The 19,273-nt window shown below is 53.3% G+C and overlaps 2 protein-coding genes across 3 annotated transcripts in view; one reads left to right on the top strand and one right to left on the bottom strand.

Annotated features, from left to right (window-relative positions):
- Dock6 (dedicator of cytokinesis 6) overlaps nt 1-19,273 on the top strand; it is a 50,414-nt gene that overhangs the window by 7,398 nt on the left and 23,743 nt on the right. For both annotated transcript variants that reach the window (XM_028763863.1, XM_028763864.1), the window contains exons 4-23: nt 209-277; nt 484-613; nt 1,605-1,817; nt 2,981-3,066; nt 3,997-4,063; nt 4,321-4,470; nt 6,118-6,198; nt 6,298-6,451; nt 6,568-6,695; nt 6,822-6,915; nt 7,192-7,354; nt 12,274-12,391; nt 12,478-12,548; nt 12,755-12,893; nt 12,984-13,085; nt 13,982-14,068; nt 14,282-14,513; nt 14,735-14,896; nt 15,388-15,551; nt 16,191-16,295. In XM_028763863.1, the coding sequence (XP_028619696.1) occupies nt 209-277; nt 484-613; nt 1,605-1,817; nt 2,981-3,066; nt 3,997-4,063; nt 4,321-4,470; nt 6,118-6,198; nt 6,298-6,451; nt 6,568-6,695; nt 6,822-6,915; nt 7,192-7,354; nt 12,274-12,391; nt 12,478-12,548; nt 12,755-12,893; nt 12,984-13,085; nt 13,982-14,068; nt 14,282-14,513; nt 14,735-14,896; nt 15,388-15,551; nt 16,191-16,295 (2,515 nt within the window). The remainder of the gene's footprint in view (nt 1-208; nt 278-483; nt 614-1,604; nt 1,818-2,980; nt 3,067-3,996; nt 4,064-4,320; nt 4,471-6,117; nt 6,199-6,297; nt 6,452-6,567; nt 6,696-6,821; nt 6,916-7,191; nt 7,355-12,273; nt 12,392-12,477; nt 12,549-12,754; nt 12,894-12,983; nt 13,086-13,981; nt 14,069-14,281; nt 14,514-14,734; nt 14,897-15,387; nt 15,552-16,190; nt 16,296-19,273) is intronic.
- Angptl8 (angiopoietin like 8) lies at nt 8,221-10,275 on the bottom strand. The gene is made up of 4 exons (XM_028763865.1): nt 9,966-10,275; nt 9,669-9,830; nt 8,622-8,731; nt 8,221-8,513 (listed from the first exon to the last, which is right to left on the bottom strand). Exons 1-4 carry the CDS (start codon nt 10,260-10,262, stop codon nt 8,486-8,488), a joined length of 597 nt encoding a protein of 198 aa, XP_028619698.1. The 5' UTR covers nt 10,263-10,275; the 3' UTR covers nt 8,221-8,485.

Below are 19,273 nucleotides of genomic sequence, written 5' to 3'. Positions count from 1 at the left end.
TGCTGAGACTGGACCCAAGGCTTGGGGTACATGAAGCCAGCCACCGGGCTGTATTCTCACAGTCTCACACTGTGTCCCAGCCTGGTCTGTAACTCACAGAAATCCCCTTGCCTCAGCGTCCTGAGCACTAGTATCTATAGTCTTTTTCTCCAAGGCCTTTGGAAATGTTCACCCCATCTCTGTTTACCCTGCTTGTATTTTGCTGTAGAAAGTTGGACACCCAGGTGAGGGCTGCGGTGGAGATGTACTCAGAGGACTGGGTCATTGTGCACAGAAGGTGGGTCTTACCCAGAGCAGCTCATGGGAGGGGAAGGAAGGTCAAAGAGCTGCACTGTTTGTGGTTGGTTCCTCTGCTTATCCACCCACTATTCCTTTTATGAGCAGTTGGACTTCTTTAGTTAAAGGTAGGTGTCATGTGGGCTCATCACAGGTCAGAGTCCCCAGCCCCGCCTCCTGCTTAGCCCCACCCCACCTTCCTGCTAGGTACCAGCACCTGAGTACAGCATACAGCCCCATCACTACAGAGACTCAGCGGGAACGTCAGAAAGGCCTCACCTGCCAGGTCTTCGAGCAGGATACCCCTGGAGATGAGAGGACAGGTCCTGAGGATGTGGTAAGGGGCCCTGACTGGGGTCATTGAGGGGTCAGACTCAGGAAAGTGGCCCGGTTAGCCTTGATCCCAGTGAGTGAAGTAAGCCTCGTTCAGGAGTGGAAAGAGTCACAATCATGCACACTTATTGAGTGCTTAGTGTATACTGATGGCTTTCTGCCTGTGCTCCTTTTATCCTGTGAGTGGGATCACAACCAGTATCCTTCTTCACAAACAGAGAAACTGAGGCACAACAAAGTTACTAATGCTTATATTTTCTTAGTCAGCATTTACTGAACACTTACTATATACCAAAAATCATCTGTTACTACTAGTGTGAATTCCTTTGTTGTAGGATGTATTTCAGGAGGTATGGATTTAGCTCAGTAGGAAAGTGTTTGTGCAGATGCTAGGCACGGGTTCCATCCTCAGCTGGGGTAGGGGCCTGGAGGGAGATGAAGAATAAATAAGGAAACAAGATGCAGGAGGGGAAACCGAGGCTGGTAGTCAGGTCAGAGACTCAAAGTCACAGAGCTGAACTAGATTTGAGTCAGGGCTGTGAGCACAGCTAACTGTAGGTGGTCCTAGGTCAGCCACACACTTGGAGGCGAGAACTCTCCTCTTCCCTGGCAGTGGTGAACGGAGGCTCAAAGAAGGCTCTGATTGGTCCAGCCCCAGGGCCTGCCTTGTAGTTAATCCTTGGGGCTGGCCAGTGGGGCCATTTTGAGCTTAGCCTAAAGACAGAGAAGTTATTAGGAGTGTTCTGGTTGGCTAGAGGAGAGTCTCCTGTGGGTGGGGTAACCTCCCACAGCAGAGGTAAAGAGTTCCCTGCATAGAAATATTTCCAGAAGTTTCTGGAGAGGCCAGCCAGGCCCCCAAATGACCCCCGTAGTGGGGACCCCACCTGGCCTGCCCCTCGGCTTCTGTTCCATGTGGAGCAGATGTCTACAGGGACAGACTCAGGAGAGTGCGTGCCTGCAGTTGGCGCTCAGTACTTGCACAGTCTCTCCTGCAGGAGGACTCCCAGCACTGCTCAGGCTCCCCAGAGGATACCCCTCGAAGCAGTGGGGCCTCAGGCATCTTCAGCCTGAGGAACCTGGCTGCAGACTCTCTGCTGCCCACACTGCTGGAGAGGGCGGCCCCTGAGGATGTGGACCGGCGCAATGAAGCCCTCAGGCGGCAGCACCGGGCCCCCGCCCTGCTCACCTTGTACCCGGCACCTGATGAGGTGGGTGTTCATTGGCTGGCTCACTGCTTCCAGACCAGCATCTGCCAACATTGATTGGCTGCCTACTGTATACCCATCTTCAGCTAGTGACATTATTTGGATCCTCATTTGTCTGATCTTCATTTATTGAACACCAAATGCTTATCTCTACAGTTATTTAGGCATATCTCCACTGTACACCTACTGTATACTTCTCTATTTAATCAACCAGTGTGCTGACCACCTACCATATATGCCTATTTATCTAGACATTTATTTGACATCTAGTGCATACCATTATGTTTTATTTGACCATTTATTGAGTGCTGGCTGTATACGTGTATATTTATTTAGTCACTACTTTCTGGGTATGTAGCGAATGGAGATATTCCTTGGCTGTGATGAAGTTATGCCCCAGTAAACCTATTTGAAGATCAAAGTACATAAGTCAGAAATGCATTCAAGCTTGCTTGGTGCCTCGTACTTATAATCCCAGCACTTAGGGGATGGGGGTAAGAGGATCAGACGTCCAGAGTCAGCCTTGGCAATATAGTGAATTTGAGGCCAGCCAGAACTACATGAGACCATGTCTCTGAAACAAAACAAAACAAAAAAACAAAGAAAAATGTGTAATGCAGATAGCTATCTTATTGAGTGTCATACATAGTTTAAGCTACATTAGATGTGTTTGGGATTCCTGCATTAGCCTGCAGTTGGGCAAAAGCATGAGGTGTGAGCTGAAGCCTTGACTGTCTGGTGTGGTGTGTGGAAACTGTGCTGGCGTGAGGTGTGGTTGCTTGGTTATACATCCACCATCCTCTCACGGTAGCATGCCTGGAAACCTGACTGCTAGATCAGAGACTTTGTATGCATGCAGCATTTAGCGAATGCTTGCTTTAAACGCTGATATTTATCCAAATAAAATCTGTCGGCACTTACTGCGTATGCCTGAATTGGCCCAGCAGTGCTACATGGTTGATGCTGGGATTACAGCTGAGTGAGAAGGAGAGAAGGCGTTCGGGGCTGGGGACCAACATACAGCAACGCTTGGCAGCAGGTCATTGACTGCAGTGCCATCAGGCTTGGGGCATGGGGAGCTCAAGCTGGGGGTTAGCTGATCTTGGGCCAGGCATCCTAGAACCTCCCTGAGGGATACATCCCAGAGCCTCCCATCCCCCTTGCAGGACGAAGCTGTAGAGCGCTGCAGCCGCCCCGAGCCGCCCCGAGAGCACTTTGGACAGAGGATCCTGGTGAAATGCCTGTCACTCAAGTGAGTCAGAGGCAGCCCTGTGGGTTTCCCCACGGCCAGGGCACCGTGGGCTTTTCCTTCCCCTCTCAGAAGGCACAGGTGCTTACACATGCTGCCTCTGCAGCAGCACATGCTGACCCCCACCCTCAGCCAGCCCCCTCACTAACAGTCTGGTCCCCCAAGATGTGCCTCTCTGGGTCCCAAGACCTCCAAATCTGTGATCCACTCCCTGGTCCTGTGTCCTGTGAGCATTGCTGAATGACTATGTGAGCCCACAGCTTTCCCAGCTTCTGAGATTGGGGCTGAGGGCCAGAATGGAGTTCTGTTTCCTGCTCTGATACAGACAAAAACAGGGTCCAGGAGCGGCAGGGGCAGGCTCAGAGTGCACTTCCTGTTCAGTTCCATTCCCACGCTCTTCTGGCTGCTCCTGGGGGCTGCTCCTGATGAGTCTTGGACTGGCCGGGTAGGAGCCAGGCTCCACCCTTCCATCCACCCTGTATCTCAGCAGGAGGGTGGGCAGGCCAGAGCCAGACTCTGGTTTTTACAAGTGTCATGCTCTGAGGCAGGATACCTGTGCTGTTCTGTGCACAGACTTTTCCCACACACACTCACCTGATGGGAGGGGGAAGATAGAAGTTAGTACAGGCGCAGGCTGCCTAAAACAGTTGGGGCAGGGGTGTAGTTCAGAGTGCTTCCATTTTCAGTGGTAGAATGTTTGCATGCAGGAAGCCTGGGTCCATCCACAGCACTGTGGAGACAGGGTGTGATCCCGCACTTGAGAGACAGCGGCAGGGGAACTGGGAATTGGGGTCATTCTTGGGTACAAATGGAGTTGGAAGCCAGCCTGGGTCAGACCCTGTCCCAAAAGGAAGGAGGGGGGAAGCAGTGGGTAAGCAGGCACAGAATGTGTGGATGACAGCTCTCAAAGAGCTGGCCCCCATTTATCCACAGGTTTGAGATTGAAATTGAGCCCATCTTTGGCACCTTGGCCCTGTATGATGTGCGGGAGAAGAAGAAGGTAGGTGCCCTCCCTCTTCCCTCTCCTTCTTCCTCCTCCCTCCCTCCCCCCCCCCCCTCCTCCCTCCCTATCTCCCTCCCTCCTCCCTCCCTTCTCCCCTTCTTCCTTGATCCCTCCTTCCCTACCTCTTTTTCAGTCATCCTCCCTCTCTGTCTCTCCGTCCTCCCTCCCTCCTCCTCGTCAACTTTTCCCCCTTACTCCTTGATGGAGTGGCTGTGGCGCAGTGTCTCTCAGCTAGCTTCCTCTCATATCCCCAGATTTCAGAAAACTTCTACTTTGACCTAAACTCGGACTCCGTTAAGGGCCTACTCAGGGCCCATGGCACCCACCCAGCCATCTCCACCTTGGCACGCTCTGCCATCTTCTCCGTGACCTACCCCTCTCCTGACATCTTCCTGGTTGTCAAGGTGCCTACTGGGGCCCTGCAAGGGGGTGATGATTAGACCCAGAGGTTCAGTGAGATAGACGGTGATTCTAGCATTTGGAGGCTGAGTCAGGGGGATTGTGAGTTTCAGGTAGCTTGGGCTGCTTATAGAAACTTTGTCTTAAAAGCAAACAGGAACAGTTGAGTCTCTTTCTGTGGATGGGGCAGGAAAGGTGAGCTAGTGCATTCTGGGATCTCCTCAGTCATGGTTAGGTTTCAGCAATAGAGCAACTCAAGTACTCTGAGGCCAGCCTGCTGTACTGAACAGCTAAACCAGACCCTGTCCCAAAAGGAAGAGGTCCTTGAGGTCTAGTTCCTCAAGGTGAAGGTTGCAATGGCCATCATTTTATAGATGGGGAAACTGAGGCACAGAATACATGAGAACCTTGTCTGCGGTCCCACAACTCCTGAGATGTTCAGGACTGGAGTCCGGCCCTGGGTTCCAGGTCATGGCTTCAGTGTGGACTGACAAAAATGTAGCAAGTGCCATGGCCACATGTGTCTCAGCCCAGCTGACACGGAGGCCACAGCAAGCCTCTGCTGCTCGGACGAACACCAAGGGGAGAAAAGGATGTATTTCAGTTTATATCTCTCAGCCTGTACTCCATCATGAGGGGAAGTCAGCGTAGGAACACAGGGCAGGAACCTGGAGCCAAACCTCAAGCAGAGGCCATGGAGGAGCGCTGTTTATTGACTCACTCTTCTCCATGTGTCAGCCTGCAAGACACCACCCCCCATGATGCCTCCCACATCAGTCAAGAAAATGCCTCACAGACCGGATTACAGGCCCAGTCTGAGGAGAGGTGTTTACTCCATTGAAGTTACCTCTTTCCAGAGAACCCTGGCTGATGTCAGATTGACAAAAAGCCAAGCAGAGCAAAGTCAGAGTCCCATGAGACTCAATTTCAAAACAAAAATGGAACCCGGCATGGCTCAGCAGTAGAGGGCCTTCCTAGAATCCTCCAGTAAGGGCCTGGGGATGTGGCTCAGTGGTAAAGTGCTTAGCCAGCATTCGGGGGCCTGGTTTCCATCCCCAGTGTAAGAAAGAAAAAGAGGCCAGGTGGTGGGGGCACACACTTGGGAGGCCGAGGCAGGCAGAACTTGAGGTCTTCTGGTGAGTTTGAGACCTTCCTGGTTTTACACAGTAAGCCTGAGGCCAGCCAGGGCTACACAGTGTGGACATGTCTCAAAACAACAAGAAGCAGGGGGAAGTGGCGGGCAAGCCAGGGAGGAAGGGAGAAACTGAAGAGATGCCTTAGAAGTTAAAGTCACCCTGTGTTCTCATCCCAACACCCATGCTGGGAGGATCCAGTGCCCTCTTCTGGCCACCGTGGGCACTGCACTTACACGTATGCATAATTAAAAACAAAAATCTGTTAAAGAGAGAGAAAAAGAGCTGGGTGTAATGGCAAACACCTTCAGTCCCAACACTGAGATGGCAGAGGCAGGTGGATCTCTGTGAGTTTGAGGCCAGCCTGGTCTATGCAGAGAGTTCCAGAACAACCAGAGCTTCGTAGTGAAAGCAGGAGTCCTGGGTTCATTTTTAGTCTCGAATGAAGTGGGTCGAGGAGGGTCCAGAAGACTGGAATGGGGCTAAAAGAGGCCCTCTCTGGGCCCTTCTGCCATTCAGCTGGAAAAGGTGCTGCAGCAGGGGGACATCAGCGAGTGCTGCGAACCCTACATGGTGATGAAGGAGGCAGACACAGTGAAGGTATGTGTGGGTGAGCCGGACAGGGTTGGGAGCGCAGGTCCTGAGGGTGGCAGGTCCTGAGGGTGTCGCTGAGCTGGGGGCGGGTGCGTCTCCCCACAGAACAAAGAGAAGCTGGAGAAGCTGCGCCTGGCCGCCGAGCAGTTCTGCACCAGGCTGGGCCGCTACCGCATGCCCTTCGCCTGGACGGCTGTGCACCTGGCCAACATCGTCAGCAGCGTCGGGCCACAGGACCGGGATTCCGACTCCGAGGGCGGTGAGGACGCGCACTGCTTACTGGCTCACCTCTGCATTCACCCGTCACCCTCCCTCTGCTATCGGCACTCTTCTCCAACTCCTGTCCTGCTCTGCCACCGTGCTGTTGTCTCCTAGAACGCAGACCCACCTGGGCCGAACGCCGTCGTCGGGGGCCCCAGGATCGAGGCTATAGTGGGGATGATTCCTGCAGCTTCTCCAGCTTCCGCCCGGCCACATTAACTGTCACCAACTTTTTTAAACAGGTGACCTTGGTATAGGACAAGGGGCTTAGTGGAAAGGAACACAAAGACTTTTCCCCCTGGGCCCCGTCTATCCTGTGGACATCTATCCTTTCAGCCCCCTTACCTTGGGGTACCTGTATCTGGCAGGAGGCAGAACGGCTCAGTGATGAAGACCTTTTCAAGTTTCTGGCGGACATGCGGCGACCATCGTCCCTGCTGAGGCGATTGCGACCTGTGACCGGTGTGTGGCGCCCCCTATAAAGAGCCCTGTTGCTCACATGATCATTCGGCATCCGTGCTGAGGATAATGGTACTAGGGACCCAGCCCCGGGGCATGGACAGGCAGTGGAAGGAACAGGGCAGCTACTGGGATTTAGTTGGTGATGGGTCCAGCCCCCAGAGGGCATCAGGAGACAGGCAGAGCCCCAGCAGAAGTGCCCCAGCTAGGAGGCTGAGGCAGCAGAAGTGCCCCGGCTAGGAGGCTGAGGCAGGTGAAAACCAAGTCCTTTCTCCCCAGCTCAGCTCAAGATTGACATCTCCCCTGCGCCTGAGAACCTGCACTTCTGCCTGTCCCCTGAGTTACTTCAAGTCAAGCCCTACCCTGACCCCAGAGGACGGCCCACCAAGGAGATCCTGGAGTTCCCTGCCCGTGAGGTCTACGCCCCCCATACCTGTTACAGGTACAGCCTGTGGTTTGGGCAAGGCCCCATTCTTCCTGTGTGTGCATATGAGCACGTTTATGATTGTGTGTTCTTGGGGGGTGTGCTAAGGGTACGTGAGTGCATGTCTGAGTGTGTATGGAAGCCAGAGAGCCACCTTGGGTGCTGCTCCTCAGGTGCTGTCCAACTGGTGTAAAAAACCTTTCTATCATGTTTCTTCATTTTATTTAGGGGAGGGGTACAGCACACAGGATAACTTGCAGAATCAATTCTTTTCTACCATATGGGTTTTGTAAATGGAACTCATGGTGCCAAGCTTGTGGCGACACCCTTGCCCTCTGAATTATCTATCTCAGGATCCCTACCTTTTTTCTTTAACATTTACTGTTACTATTATTATTTGTTGAGACAGGGTCTCACCATGTAGCTCTGGCTGTCCTAGAACTCACTGTGTAGTCCAGGCTGGCTTCAGACTCATTACCTATACCTCCCAAGACTTGGGATTAAAGATGTACACTGCCATGCCTGGCTTTTATTATTTTTAATTGTCTGTGTGTCTGTGTGCAGGTGCATACACCTGTGTGTGGAAACGTGCACCTGTGTTTGAGCACACCCACCTGTGTAGGGTACATGCACCCATGTGAGGTGTTGAGCAGAGCACAGGCTTTGGATCCCCGGGAGTTGGAGTTGCAGGTGGTTGTAAGCCACCTGATAGGAGAGATGGAAATCAAATATGAGTCCTCTACAAGAGCACTGTGTGCTTTTAACTAGAGCCTTCATTTCTCCAGCTCCCGATGTTTTTATTCTCAGAGGGTTAACTTGCCAAGGCTGGCTAATGCTAGGTCGACTAAGCCCGCATGCTTGCAGAAACAGGCATGGACACTGTGTTTCATAGATTGCCTCTGTTCTGTTTTATTGTGAGGGATGTGGGTATAAGGGAGCTCATGTCTTTTTCCAGTCCTCCTCCATAGGGCTCTGTCTTCTGTCTTCCGTCCCACCTGCTCGCTTCTGTCTCTGCTCTGCCTGGAAGCGGGGTGCTCTGGCCAGGTACAGCTGATGGGCAGCCAGCTCTGTTGGCCCCGCTCTGGGCCTGGTGGAGCGCATTCAGTGTTCCTTGCAGCACAACTGGTCCTCAGTGGCATCCAGGCAGTCTCAGGCTGGGAGGGCTGCCGTGTGGAGTCTAGGGAGGGAGACAGAGCTCAGTCAAGGCCAGTGCTGGGTGGGGGTGCCCTTCAGTGCACCTAGGCAATATCCACTCGCTACCCCAGAGTAAATCCACCAGGCTCACCTCTGCTGGATCTTTTGCAGCCACTCTTGCTGCTCTGCCATCTCCCGCTGCTGTCGCTGCACATGGCCAGTGAGAACCCATAAGAGGTGGCTCTGCTTGTCTGCTCGAGCCTGTGGGGTAACATATAGACCTTAACTGGGAGGTCTGGGTCACCTCCCATCTCCTGACCACTGCAGGTTTCTCTATTACAATCCATGTGGCCTAGCAATTGTCCAAGACCCTCTGGCCTCAGTTTCCCTATTTGTAAGGTATCTACTAAGGTAAGACTTGCTTTGTATAGTTTATAGATGCACATCAAACAGTACTGATTGGGTTCTTAGTACATGGCACCAGATGCCATCGTACCAGTGCTCATTTTCTGAGCTCTTACTGTATCCATTCCCCCTGCGTTTTGAGACTCTACCCTTGCTTTGAAATGACAGTCGCTACTCTTACTCTATTTTAAAGTTTATTATATTTAATGCGTGCATTTGCCACAGCACAAATGTTGGAAGCCAAGGGACAGCTTTTGGGAGTGGGTTCTCTCCTCCCACCGCGTGGGTCCTGGGGAGCAGCCTCAGGCCATCGGGCTTGGCAGCCTCTACCTGCGGAACTAACTTGTCGACCCCTTATTCATTCATTCATGTATTTATTTTGAGACAGGGTCTCGGGTACCACACAGTCTTGACTCAGATGTCTACCTAGCCAGAAATCACCTTGGACTCCTAAGCCCCAGCCTTTACTCCCAAGTGCTGGGGTTGCGGGTATTCGCTACCATACCCAGTTATCTTTCTCTCGTTCTTTTTGAGACAGGGTATCACTGTGTAAGTCAGCTGGCCTAACTTTGTAGCCAAGGCTGGCTTTAATCTTCTATTTCTCCTGCCCTTGCCTCCGGAGTTCTTTCTAGAACAACGGGCGAGCACCGCTGTGCCTGGTTCTTGCTCTTGCTTGCAAAGGTCACTTCTAGAAGGTCACAGAGGCTGGAACCCCACATATAACTGAAGGGTCCTCTAGCCCAGGGTTCAGTTGTGGCTTCTTTCTGGGAAGCAGGGCCTGAGAGCCCCTTACCTTCAAGGTCTCAAATTCTTGGTGTGCTTGGCCCAGCCAGGCCCCTCTCAGCTGCACTTGTAGTCTCCGTATGGTGGCCCGCAGAGCCTGCTGGGCCCGGGTCACTTCCCCCAGCGATCGGGCTGTGGCTTCTGCTCGAAGATGTAAAGCGTTGTCTTCTACCTGCTCAATGGATGGTGTGGCATCAGCGAGGTCACTAGGTCAGCTTTGGTCACCCCGCACTTTATCACTCTTCCTCTGTTCTGGGCTTTCCTCAAACTCTTATCCACCCAACACCACCCCAGCTCCAGTGCTCACCTGAATCTCCGATAAGCTGGTGCGAAGCTCCTGTGTCGCATCCCGGCCCTGACTGACCTCTGTTCCCAGAAATTCCAGTGCTTGGTCAAAGAGGCCCAGGCTGTGCCCAGCTTCTGTCAGGCGAGCCTCTGTGGCTCTGTACACTCCGTTGAGGGCCTGGCTTAGCTGCAGGGCCCCATGAAAGAGCAGGGTCAGCTCTTCATATTGAGCTGGCTCTGGACCACCCCGAGGGGCCACAGGGGCAGGTCGCACTGCTGTTGCTAAGGCCCACAGGAGGCAGAGAGCAAGCACAGCCATGGCTGATAGTCTTGGGGGTGTGGATCCTGTGCCTCTCTGGCCACCTTTTATTATCACAGGCTTCCATTAACCCCCCACCCCCGTCAATGGTTAACCAGCCACTGTTGCACAAGGGCCTGGCAGAGGCTCAGCCGTTGCATCAGGCTGATGGCTAAGCAGGCCATGCTGATATCACGCTGCTAGAATGCAAGGCCAGCTGTGTGTGGGGGTGAGGGGTAGTGGGTTAGCTCAGACCAGGGAGAGCTCAGCGGCAGGGTCTGTATGACTATATATAGCATTGCTCTGAGCCTCAGTTTCCCATCTAAGTGCAGACATGGCCTCTGTGAGCCATGGCTCCCTTCACACCCAACACAGCATGTCCAGTGTTGCTGAGACACCCAGAGGGCTATCTAGGGGCTCCAGCCCCACCAAAGCTTTGGTCTCTTCGTGATTGCCGTTCGCATGGACTCCAGGCACTGTGTCATCTGCTCTCCTTGTCTCCTTCCTGCAAACAGCTAATGCAGGGGTCACTGGGTAGAGCTGAGAGCTGTGGGGGAGGGGTGCAAAAATGACATGACAGCCTCCTTCCAAGGTCATGGAGTCTGACTCCCGGCACGGTCAGTTTGTGATCCATACTAACTTCCATTTAACTTCCTAGAAGACTCCGGGCAAGCACTGCACCCCATTTTTCTACTTAGGGGACCCTACATGTAGTACGAAGCATTTGTTGGACACCCACTATGGGCACTCCAAAGGAACAGCCATTGCTTTCCTTGCAAATGAAACATTACACTCTGAGTCTGAGACAGAAGGAACTTGAGTTCAAGGCCAACCTGGGCTGCAGAACTAGATCCTCTCGTATTCTAAGAAGACAAGGTCTAAGGTGAAGCTCCCAGGTAGAGGAGGCTTGCTGGGCACTGAGTGTTCCAGCCCTAACACCTTGGAAAATGGAGTTAGTTATTCGTGGTGAGTGTTTGAAATGAAGCTTGACACCCAGAAGGTGCCACCACATAGGTGTTCTATGATGACTGTCATTGTTATTGGCTGTGGATACTGTGTTTCAAAGGCTGAGCTGGCAGGCCAGATCCCCCCACTATACAGCTCAAGCAACAGAGGCCTACAGAGTTGGAGTTTGTGCAATTATAGTTGGGGTAAAGAGGCAGGACCAGGACTCTGGCCCCAGGTTCTGGTTCTCTCTGTATCTGAGAGACAGACCCTATATATAACTCCAATGGGCCAGTAAGGCGGTAGTGTGGCCTGGGGAGGCCAGTCATGCCACCTGGTTACTGGTGAGACCACCTTTTGTAAAGGTTTATTTTACTGTTTTAATTATTTATTTTTTGTTTGGGGACAGGGTTGTCCCAAGAGGCCAGAGGCATCAGGTCCCCCTGGAGCTGCCTGCTGTGGGTGCTGTGAACTGAACTTAGATCCTCTCAAAGAGCAGTGCATGCCCTAAACTGCTGAGCCACGTTTGCAAACCTCAGGCCCTCGGGGACTGGAGCTGGTAGAGTACACAAAGTGTGCACAAAGCCCTGGGCTCCACCCCCAGTCCCTGATATGCCAGGAATAGTGGCACTTGCCTGTCACCCCAGCACTTTGAAAGTGGAGACAGGAAATCAAGACCTTAAAGTCCTCCTTAGCAAAATAGCAAACTGAGATCTGCCCTGGGCAAGACAAGACCCTATCTCGAATGTTAGTTGTTGTTTGGTTTTTGTTTTTTCTTAGAGAGAAGATTTTCCTATGTAACTTTGGCTGGCCTAGAACTTGCTTATGTAGACCAGGATGACCTTGAATTAGAAAAACAAAAACAGAAAACCTCTGACTCTCAGTACCCATCTGAGCCTGGCCTTGTACCTCCCTGAACCTAGATGTGTGCATCCAGATGTTTCACCTACCGATGACTGTTTGTGTCACCTGGGGTCACAGCCCTCCGTGGCCGTGTTTTACATGCACATGATTCATGCCCACCTCTCCCATGACTGTCCCCAGCCCTCTAAAGAATCCTTCATCCCTCCAATCCCTCCTTTTCCAGGAACTTGCTCTTCGTGTACCCACACAGCCTCAATTTCAGCAGTCGCCAGGGCTCTGTGCGTAACCTGGCCGTGCGGATCCAGTACATGGCAGGCGAAGACCAGAGCCAGGCCTTGCCGGTCAGTGCAGTGGCCCAGCCCCGGAAGGAAGGGGACGGAGCAGGCACGGTTTTTCCCAGTGGGTCCCTCATGTCCCCACTCCACAGGTCATCTTTGGGAAGTCGAGCTCCAGCGAATTCACCCGAGAGGCCTTCACACCAGTGGTCTACCATAACAAGTACGCAGGGCTGGGTGCCAGAGACACGGGCCGACCCTCGGAGACGCTGAGGGGGTTGGGCGGCCGAGTGTAGGGAGGGCATGCACGGAGCAGGAAGAGCAGAGGCTTATGATGCAGTCTGCAGATGAGATACGTGGAGGCAGGGAGTCATCCCGTAAGATGCCCACTTCATAGCTAGCCCCCAGCCCCCGGCTTTGTCTTACCAGGTCTCCTGAATTCTACGAGGAATTCAAGCTACGACTTCCTGCCTGTGTGACCGAGAACCATCACCTCTTTTTTACCTTCTACCATGTCAGCTGCCAGCCCCGGCCAGGAACAGCCCTGGAGACGCCTGTGGGCTTCACTGTAAGCCACAGTTACCCCAGAGCGTCCTCCCTGCCCCGTCCCCCATGTCTCTAGCCACACCTGACCCTCATCCATTCCTTGTCTTCCCAGTGGATCCCTCTGTTACAACATGGCCGCCTGAGAACTGGTCCCTTCTGCCTGCCCGTGTCTGTGGACCAGCCTCCACCCAGCTACTCAGTCCTGACCCCAGATGTACGTGCCTGTGCCCACAACCAATGCCTTCATTGCCTTCTGCCTGCCTCCTTTCACTGCCCCTGAGAGCCTTGCTGGCCTGGATGGGTACCTGTGGGTCCCCTGTGCCTCCTGCCACCCTAACAAGAACGTCTCTGTAGGCGGGCTTTGCATCCTGTGTGTCTCCGTGCTTCAGATATCCCAAGACTCTTGCTGTCCTCCCGCCAAGGACCCACCCCCAGCCTTGCTGTCCCTTCCCTTTGTGATTTTATTTTTATTTTTTTTTTTGTTGTTTTGGGGGTGGGCCTCGTGTGCCACGGGAACTGTGTGTAAGTCAGAGAGAATGGTTTTGTGGATTCAGTCCTCTCTGCTGTGCAAGTCCCGGCTTACACTCAGCCATAAGCTTTTGCTCACTGAAACGTATTGACAAGGTCACACAGAGCCCAGGCAGGCCTGGGATTCTGTATAGTCAAGGATGACCTTGACCTCCTGGTCCTTGCCTTTCTCCTGAGTGTTGGCATGGCAGGTATGTACCACCACACCTGGCTCTCCTGCTACCATTTTGTCCCCTCCATCCACCCATTACAAGGCTGCCACTGTCCCTCTACCAGCTGATGAACAAGTCCTGTGGCTCCATGTTCCCCCTTTGAATGCTATTTTTATGCCATTGGCTTTTCCAGTTAATGTTCACTCTGTGAACATACCCTGTTTTCTGTGGATCTCCATCCCACCCCTAGGGTTTTCCCTTTGTCCAATGGGAATGGACTTAGGGACAGGGTACCCTGCTGCTCCCTCAGGCCGGGCTCCTCTCCTGGCCATGATGTTGCAATGACTAGTGCCACGGCCACGGCCTGGCTTGGTGGCCTGATGCATGGGGGAGGGTCAGCCTGTGCCCACCCCACCTTTTCCTCCCACAGGTAGCGCTGCCAGGCATGCGCTGGGTGGACGGTCACAAGGGCGTGTTCAGTGTGGAGCTCACAGCTGTGTCGTCTGTGCACCCGCAGGTACAGGGTGGGATGAGAAGCCAGGCTCCCTGGCCTGTTCCCCTCCCGCTCACCCTGAGATTGAGCAAGAATTACTTGCAGCTGGCAAAGGTCTGGCCTCCAGCCACTAGACGTGACTTTAGTCCATCTGACCCAGACTGCTGACTAGAGGAGGGGGACGCTCCACTATGCACTCAGCCCTCTGCTCACTTCCTGCCCCCCCTCTTTGCTTAGGACCCCCACTTGGATAAGTTCTTCACCCTGGTACATGTTCTAGAGGAAGGGATCTTTCCATTCCGCCTCAGGGAGACAGTGCTGAGCGAGGCCACCATGGAGCAGGAGTTGCGAGCCAGCCTAGCGGCCCTGCGCCTTGCCAGCCCAGAGCCCCTTGTGGCCTTTTCCCACCACGTGCTAGACAAGCTTGTCCGCTTGGTTGTGCGGCCACCGATCATTTGTGGCCAGATGGGTGAGTCACTGCGGTCTCTTCCCCCAACCCGGAGTTTCTTCCCATAGTCCATCACTTCTCTGGCCTGAGTTTCTCCCAGATGACGGTGACCCCTGTGCAGGTCCTTTAAGATCCTAGATGAACGACATGTGACCCCTTACGTTCACTTCTCTTCTCTGGAAAATGACTGGGGACCTGAGGGGCCTCAGGCTGTAGAACTTGACCTTTGCTCTGTCCGACAGTGAACCTGGGTCGAGGGGCCTTTGAAGCTATGGCTCATGTAGCCAGTCTTGTGCACCGGAACCTGGAGGCCGTCCAAGATTCCCGTGGGCACTGCCCACTGCTGGCTGCCTATGTCCACTATGCCTTTCGCCTCCCTGGAGGTGACCTTGGCCTGCCAGGCGGTGAGTGTTGATGGAGAACACTGGGCCACAGGAAATATTGGTGGCAGCAGCATTTACCTCTCGAGGACAGAGAGCCACAAATGATAGTGCTCTTCAAAGTTCTACACAGTGAGCAGTCACTAGACTGGGGTTGGCTCAGTGCTGTGCCTGAGGCACAGGGTTTAAATCACAGCACCAGAAAGAACCAGAGGGAGGGGCAGAAGAGGAACAGAAAGAAGGGGGAGGGGGGACTTGGGCCGGGGTGAAGCCCCTGGCAGCTAAAGTCTTTGTACACAATGGATAACAGCTGTGAACACAGACCCCAGGCTCCGTCCCATGTCTTCTGTCTGCCCCAAGTCACGTGAAGCAGTAACCATGGTCAGCTCCATTTTGCACTGAGAATATGGAAACTCAGAGAAGGAACCCCTGTGATTTCACGCAGGGCTGCTCTTTGGGAAGGGACTGGCATCCTCATGGCAGATGTTGAGCTAACAGGTTCCCTCTCTCTGCAGAGGTTCCTCCAGCAACGGTACAGGCTGCCACACTGGCCCGCGGCTCCGGCCGCCCTGCCAGCCTCTACCTGGCACGATCTAAGAGCATTAGCAGCAGCAACCCTGACCTGGCCGTGGTTCCCGGCTCTGTGGACGATGAGGTGTCCCGCATCCTAGCCAACAAGGTAGGGCAAGCCCCAGCCTCACAGGCCTGGCTGCAGGCTCGGTGCTGATGGAGGAAGGACCACCTGGAAGTCACTATTCAAAAGAAGGTCACATCCCAGCTGCGTGGCCAGGCTGAGGCTCTCGTGGCTGCAGGGCTGGTTGGGCGTTCTAGACTGTTCAGTTGACTGGAGAATGGCAGGATGGGGCAACAGAGGATAATGTACATGATATGGTGGGTGTGCATGTACACGTGCGACCTGTGCACACTAAAGTGGAGGTGTGTGTATGTGTCCATTGCACAGATGCATGTACACGTGTAGCTTATGTGTACATATACGTTGATGTATGCACACACTGCACATACACATATACCCCATGCACACACATGTATGCGCTTACCTCATGCACAGAGAAGTGCATATGGACAGGCCTCATGTGCACACACATGTATGAGTACATACGTACACACTCTCCATGTGTAGATCTACATGGGTTTAAATGCATGTGCAGTCCAGGCAGTTATACACACATAAACACACTGCACTTGCCCAGGGATGTGCAGGACACGTATGTGCTTTGGGGCAGTGTCCACACTTGGTCTCCCGTACCTCCTTCCTGTGCTTGGCCCAGGACATCATCCCTTCTCTCTGTATCTTCAGGGCGTCGATCGCTCACACTCCTGGGTGAATTCTGCTTATGCTCCGGGAGGCAGCAAGGCTGTGCTGCGGCGGGTGCCTCCATACTGTGGGGCTGATCCCAGACAGGTGCTCTATGACCCGCCTCCACACGTGTGTCACTGTCTTTGCATGAGTTCTTCCCACCCTCTTGGCTGCAGTGAACTAATCCCTGGGGGCTGCCTGAGGGACAGCAAGGACCCCACATGACTGTCTGGGTCTGTGGAGGTCTGTGTTGTGGGTATGGTTGGGGGTGAAGCTCAGTGGCAGAGCTCCTCCACAGCAGGCATGAGATTCTGGGTTCTATTCCCAGCACCACCAAGAAGTAAAATTAAGACTAAGAAGCAAAGCCTAATGTGGTGGCGCACACCTTTAATCCCAACACCTGGAAGTCAGAGACAGGCAGGGCCCTGAATTTAAGGCTAGCCTGGTCTACATGGTGAGTTGGAAGCCATCCAGGGCTTCACAGTGAGACCCTGTCTTAACAAACAAAAAACAGTAAGAAAAACAAAACAAAACAAAAAAAAAAACAAAAAAAAAAACCTAGACCTTAGCCTCGACAGAGAAGATTCTGGGGTGGTATATAAATGGATATGTCATATATAAATCTACCTTCCTATAACTTCGCTGCCCTGCATGGCTGTTCTCCACTCTAACCCATCTCTGTTGTAGGGACTTCTAATCATCCCCTGGCATACAGACCCTTTAGGGTGACGCAGCCCTGGACCCCTGTAGCTCCCCATCTGTTTACGTATTGGATGTCCCCCAACTTTGCCCCTTTCCAGGGACCTGGTATGGGGAGGGGCTTTGCCTGCAGCAGGCCTGGGCTCCAGGCCACCTTGATTTAGGCCTTGTCCTCTGGCCCAGGTGACTGGCTGCCTCTGAATCTCTCAGTTTCTAAGATGAAATTAGGTAGCACACCAAAATTTCAACTGTAATCTCAGTGCTCGGGAGGTGGAGATAGGAGTTCAAAGTCATCCTGGGCTACTTAGAAGTTTCCAGGAAGCCCAGGCTACATTGCTATCTTGTCAAAACAAAGCAAACAAAAAGACTCAGTCAAGTGGTCAACAACATGGTCTGAAGCCTAGGCAGAGGGTAGGTCCTTGGTGGGGTCTCCTTAGGAAGGATAATTCCTGTGCTGCAGTACACATCACTGACAGATACCCATCAGTCAGTGAGCAGGCTCATAGGGCTGGTAGAATTGCCTTCAACAGGCTGGAGCTGGAACTCAGCATGGAGCGCCCTGGCCTAGTGTGCACACAGCCCTGGGGTCTATCCCTAGCACCACATACAGGAAGCATGGTGGTACATGCTTGCAAACTTAGCCCTTGGAGATGGAGGCAGGAGGATCATAGTTCAAAGTCATCCTTGGCTACATAGGGAGTTTGAGGTCAGCCTAAAGAGCATGAGATCCTGTCCCCAAAGAAAAATGATACGAGTGAAGTTCAGTGGTAAATCCCATGCTTTGCCTTTGTGGCTGGTCCATACCGGGCTGGTGATGGGACCCAGAACTTGGAGCAAGCTAGGCAAATGCTCACCCAGCTCAGACCCAAGCCCAGCCCACCCCCAGCACTTAAGTCTGTCTGTTAGATTTATTTTATGTGTACGGGTATTTTACCATCCTGTGTATCCACGCTGCACTTGCCTGACACCCTCTTAAATGAGAAGAGGGCATTAGATCCCCTGGAACTGGAGTTACAGACAGTTTAAGTCACCAGGTAGATGGTAGAGGAACCCAGGTCCTCTGCAAGAACAGCCAGTGCTCTTAACTGCTGAGCCGTGTTCCCAGCTCCAACCCCTGGCGTTTTAAATCAGGGTTGCCCTCAATTTCTTGAAGGGTCAGTTAAGACTTGGAGAGCCAAGAGGATGTGCCAAGGTAGAAGCAAGGTGGTGTCCCAGGCGGAAGTGGTCTCTGTAGCCTGTGGCCAGGCTCAGACATGCGGAGTAGCCAGTGTATGCTGGGCCCGGGAGCCTGCAGGGCACTCAATTGCCAGTGGCTGAGCCAGCTCCACCATTGAGTCTCTTCTCCTGACCAGGAGGCCAGGCAAGGGTCATGAAGCTTGGGCCACCCCTGTATCCATTTCATAGAGGGGGGTGCGAAGGCCCTGTGAGGTCCTAGCAAGGCTGGAGCAGGAGGCCAGGCCTCTCATCCCCATACCATCTTCGCTGTCTTACTTTCCTTGTGTGTCTGCTGTCTTTTCATGTTCACACTCTGCGCCTGTGGTCCAGCTCCTCCGTTTAACTCTTGAGCTCATCTGTGTGCCACTCACCATGCCTGCCCTGTTGGCAGTGGTGCCCTGACTTTTGGCCACAGCCAGGGCCACCACCCCTCCCCTGCTCTGCTGTGCCATCTGCGCTCACCCCACGACATCACCATCTTCATTGTTAGTCTCCACTCCGTCTCTCCCACCTGCACCCCTTTACTCCCCCACCCAGGGCTGGGGGTGGAGCCCAGGGCCTCACACACGGGAAGACAAGTGCTCTCCCCCTGGCCCTTATTTTCATTGTTGGTTTGGTTTGGTTGTGCTTTGAGACAAAGTCTTGCTATGTAGCCCATGGTGGCCTGGAAGTCACACTCTTCCTGCCTCAATCTCCTGAGCACCCGAGGTGACGGGTGGACCCCACCTTGTCCAGCTTTCTTTTTTCTCAACACATCTGATTTCAACGCCTCTGTGCCTCATCTACACCACCCCGTGTCCTCCCTCAGTGCCTGGTGTTCCCTTCCATCCACACACCCCTTCACAGAGACCCACGTCTCTTACCGTTTGCCCTCATCGCCCACAAGGCCCGGTCCATCGTCTCAGTTGGTTTTCTATTGCTAGAACAACATACTCAAGGTGGGGGCATAAAAAGAATAACTATTTAATTCATGGCTCTGGAGGGTAAGGGAAGCCCCAGCACAGGCCTTTCTTGCTGTATTGTGTAGTGAAGGATGGCCCATGGTGACAGGCAGTCAGCTAACTCAGGTCCCTCTTCCCCCCTCCCCACTTTCTTTTTCCTCCCTCTTCCTCCCTCTCTTCCTTCCTTTCTCTTTGCTTTATTGTGAGACAAGGTCTCCCTTGACTTGG

This window comes from Grammomys surdaster, unplaced genomic scaffold (assembly GCF_004785775.1).
Source record: "Grammomys surdaster isolate TR1022 unplaced genomic scaffold, NIH_TR_1.0 140, whole genome shotgun sequence".
NCBI lineage: Eukaryota > Metazoa > Chordata > Mammalia > Rodentia > Muridae > Grammomys > Grammomys surdaster.
This window is presented reverse-complemented; position numbering and strand designations above follow the sequence as displayed.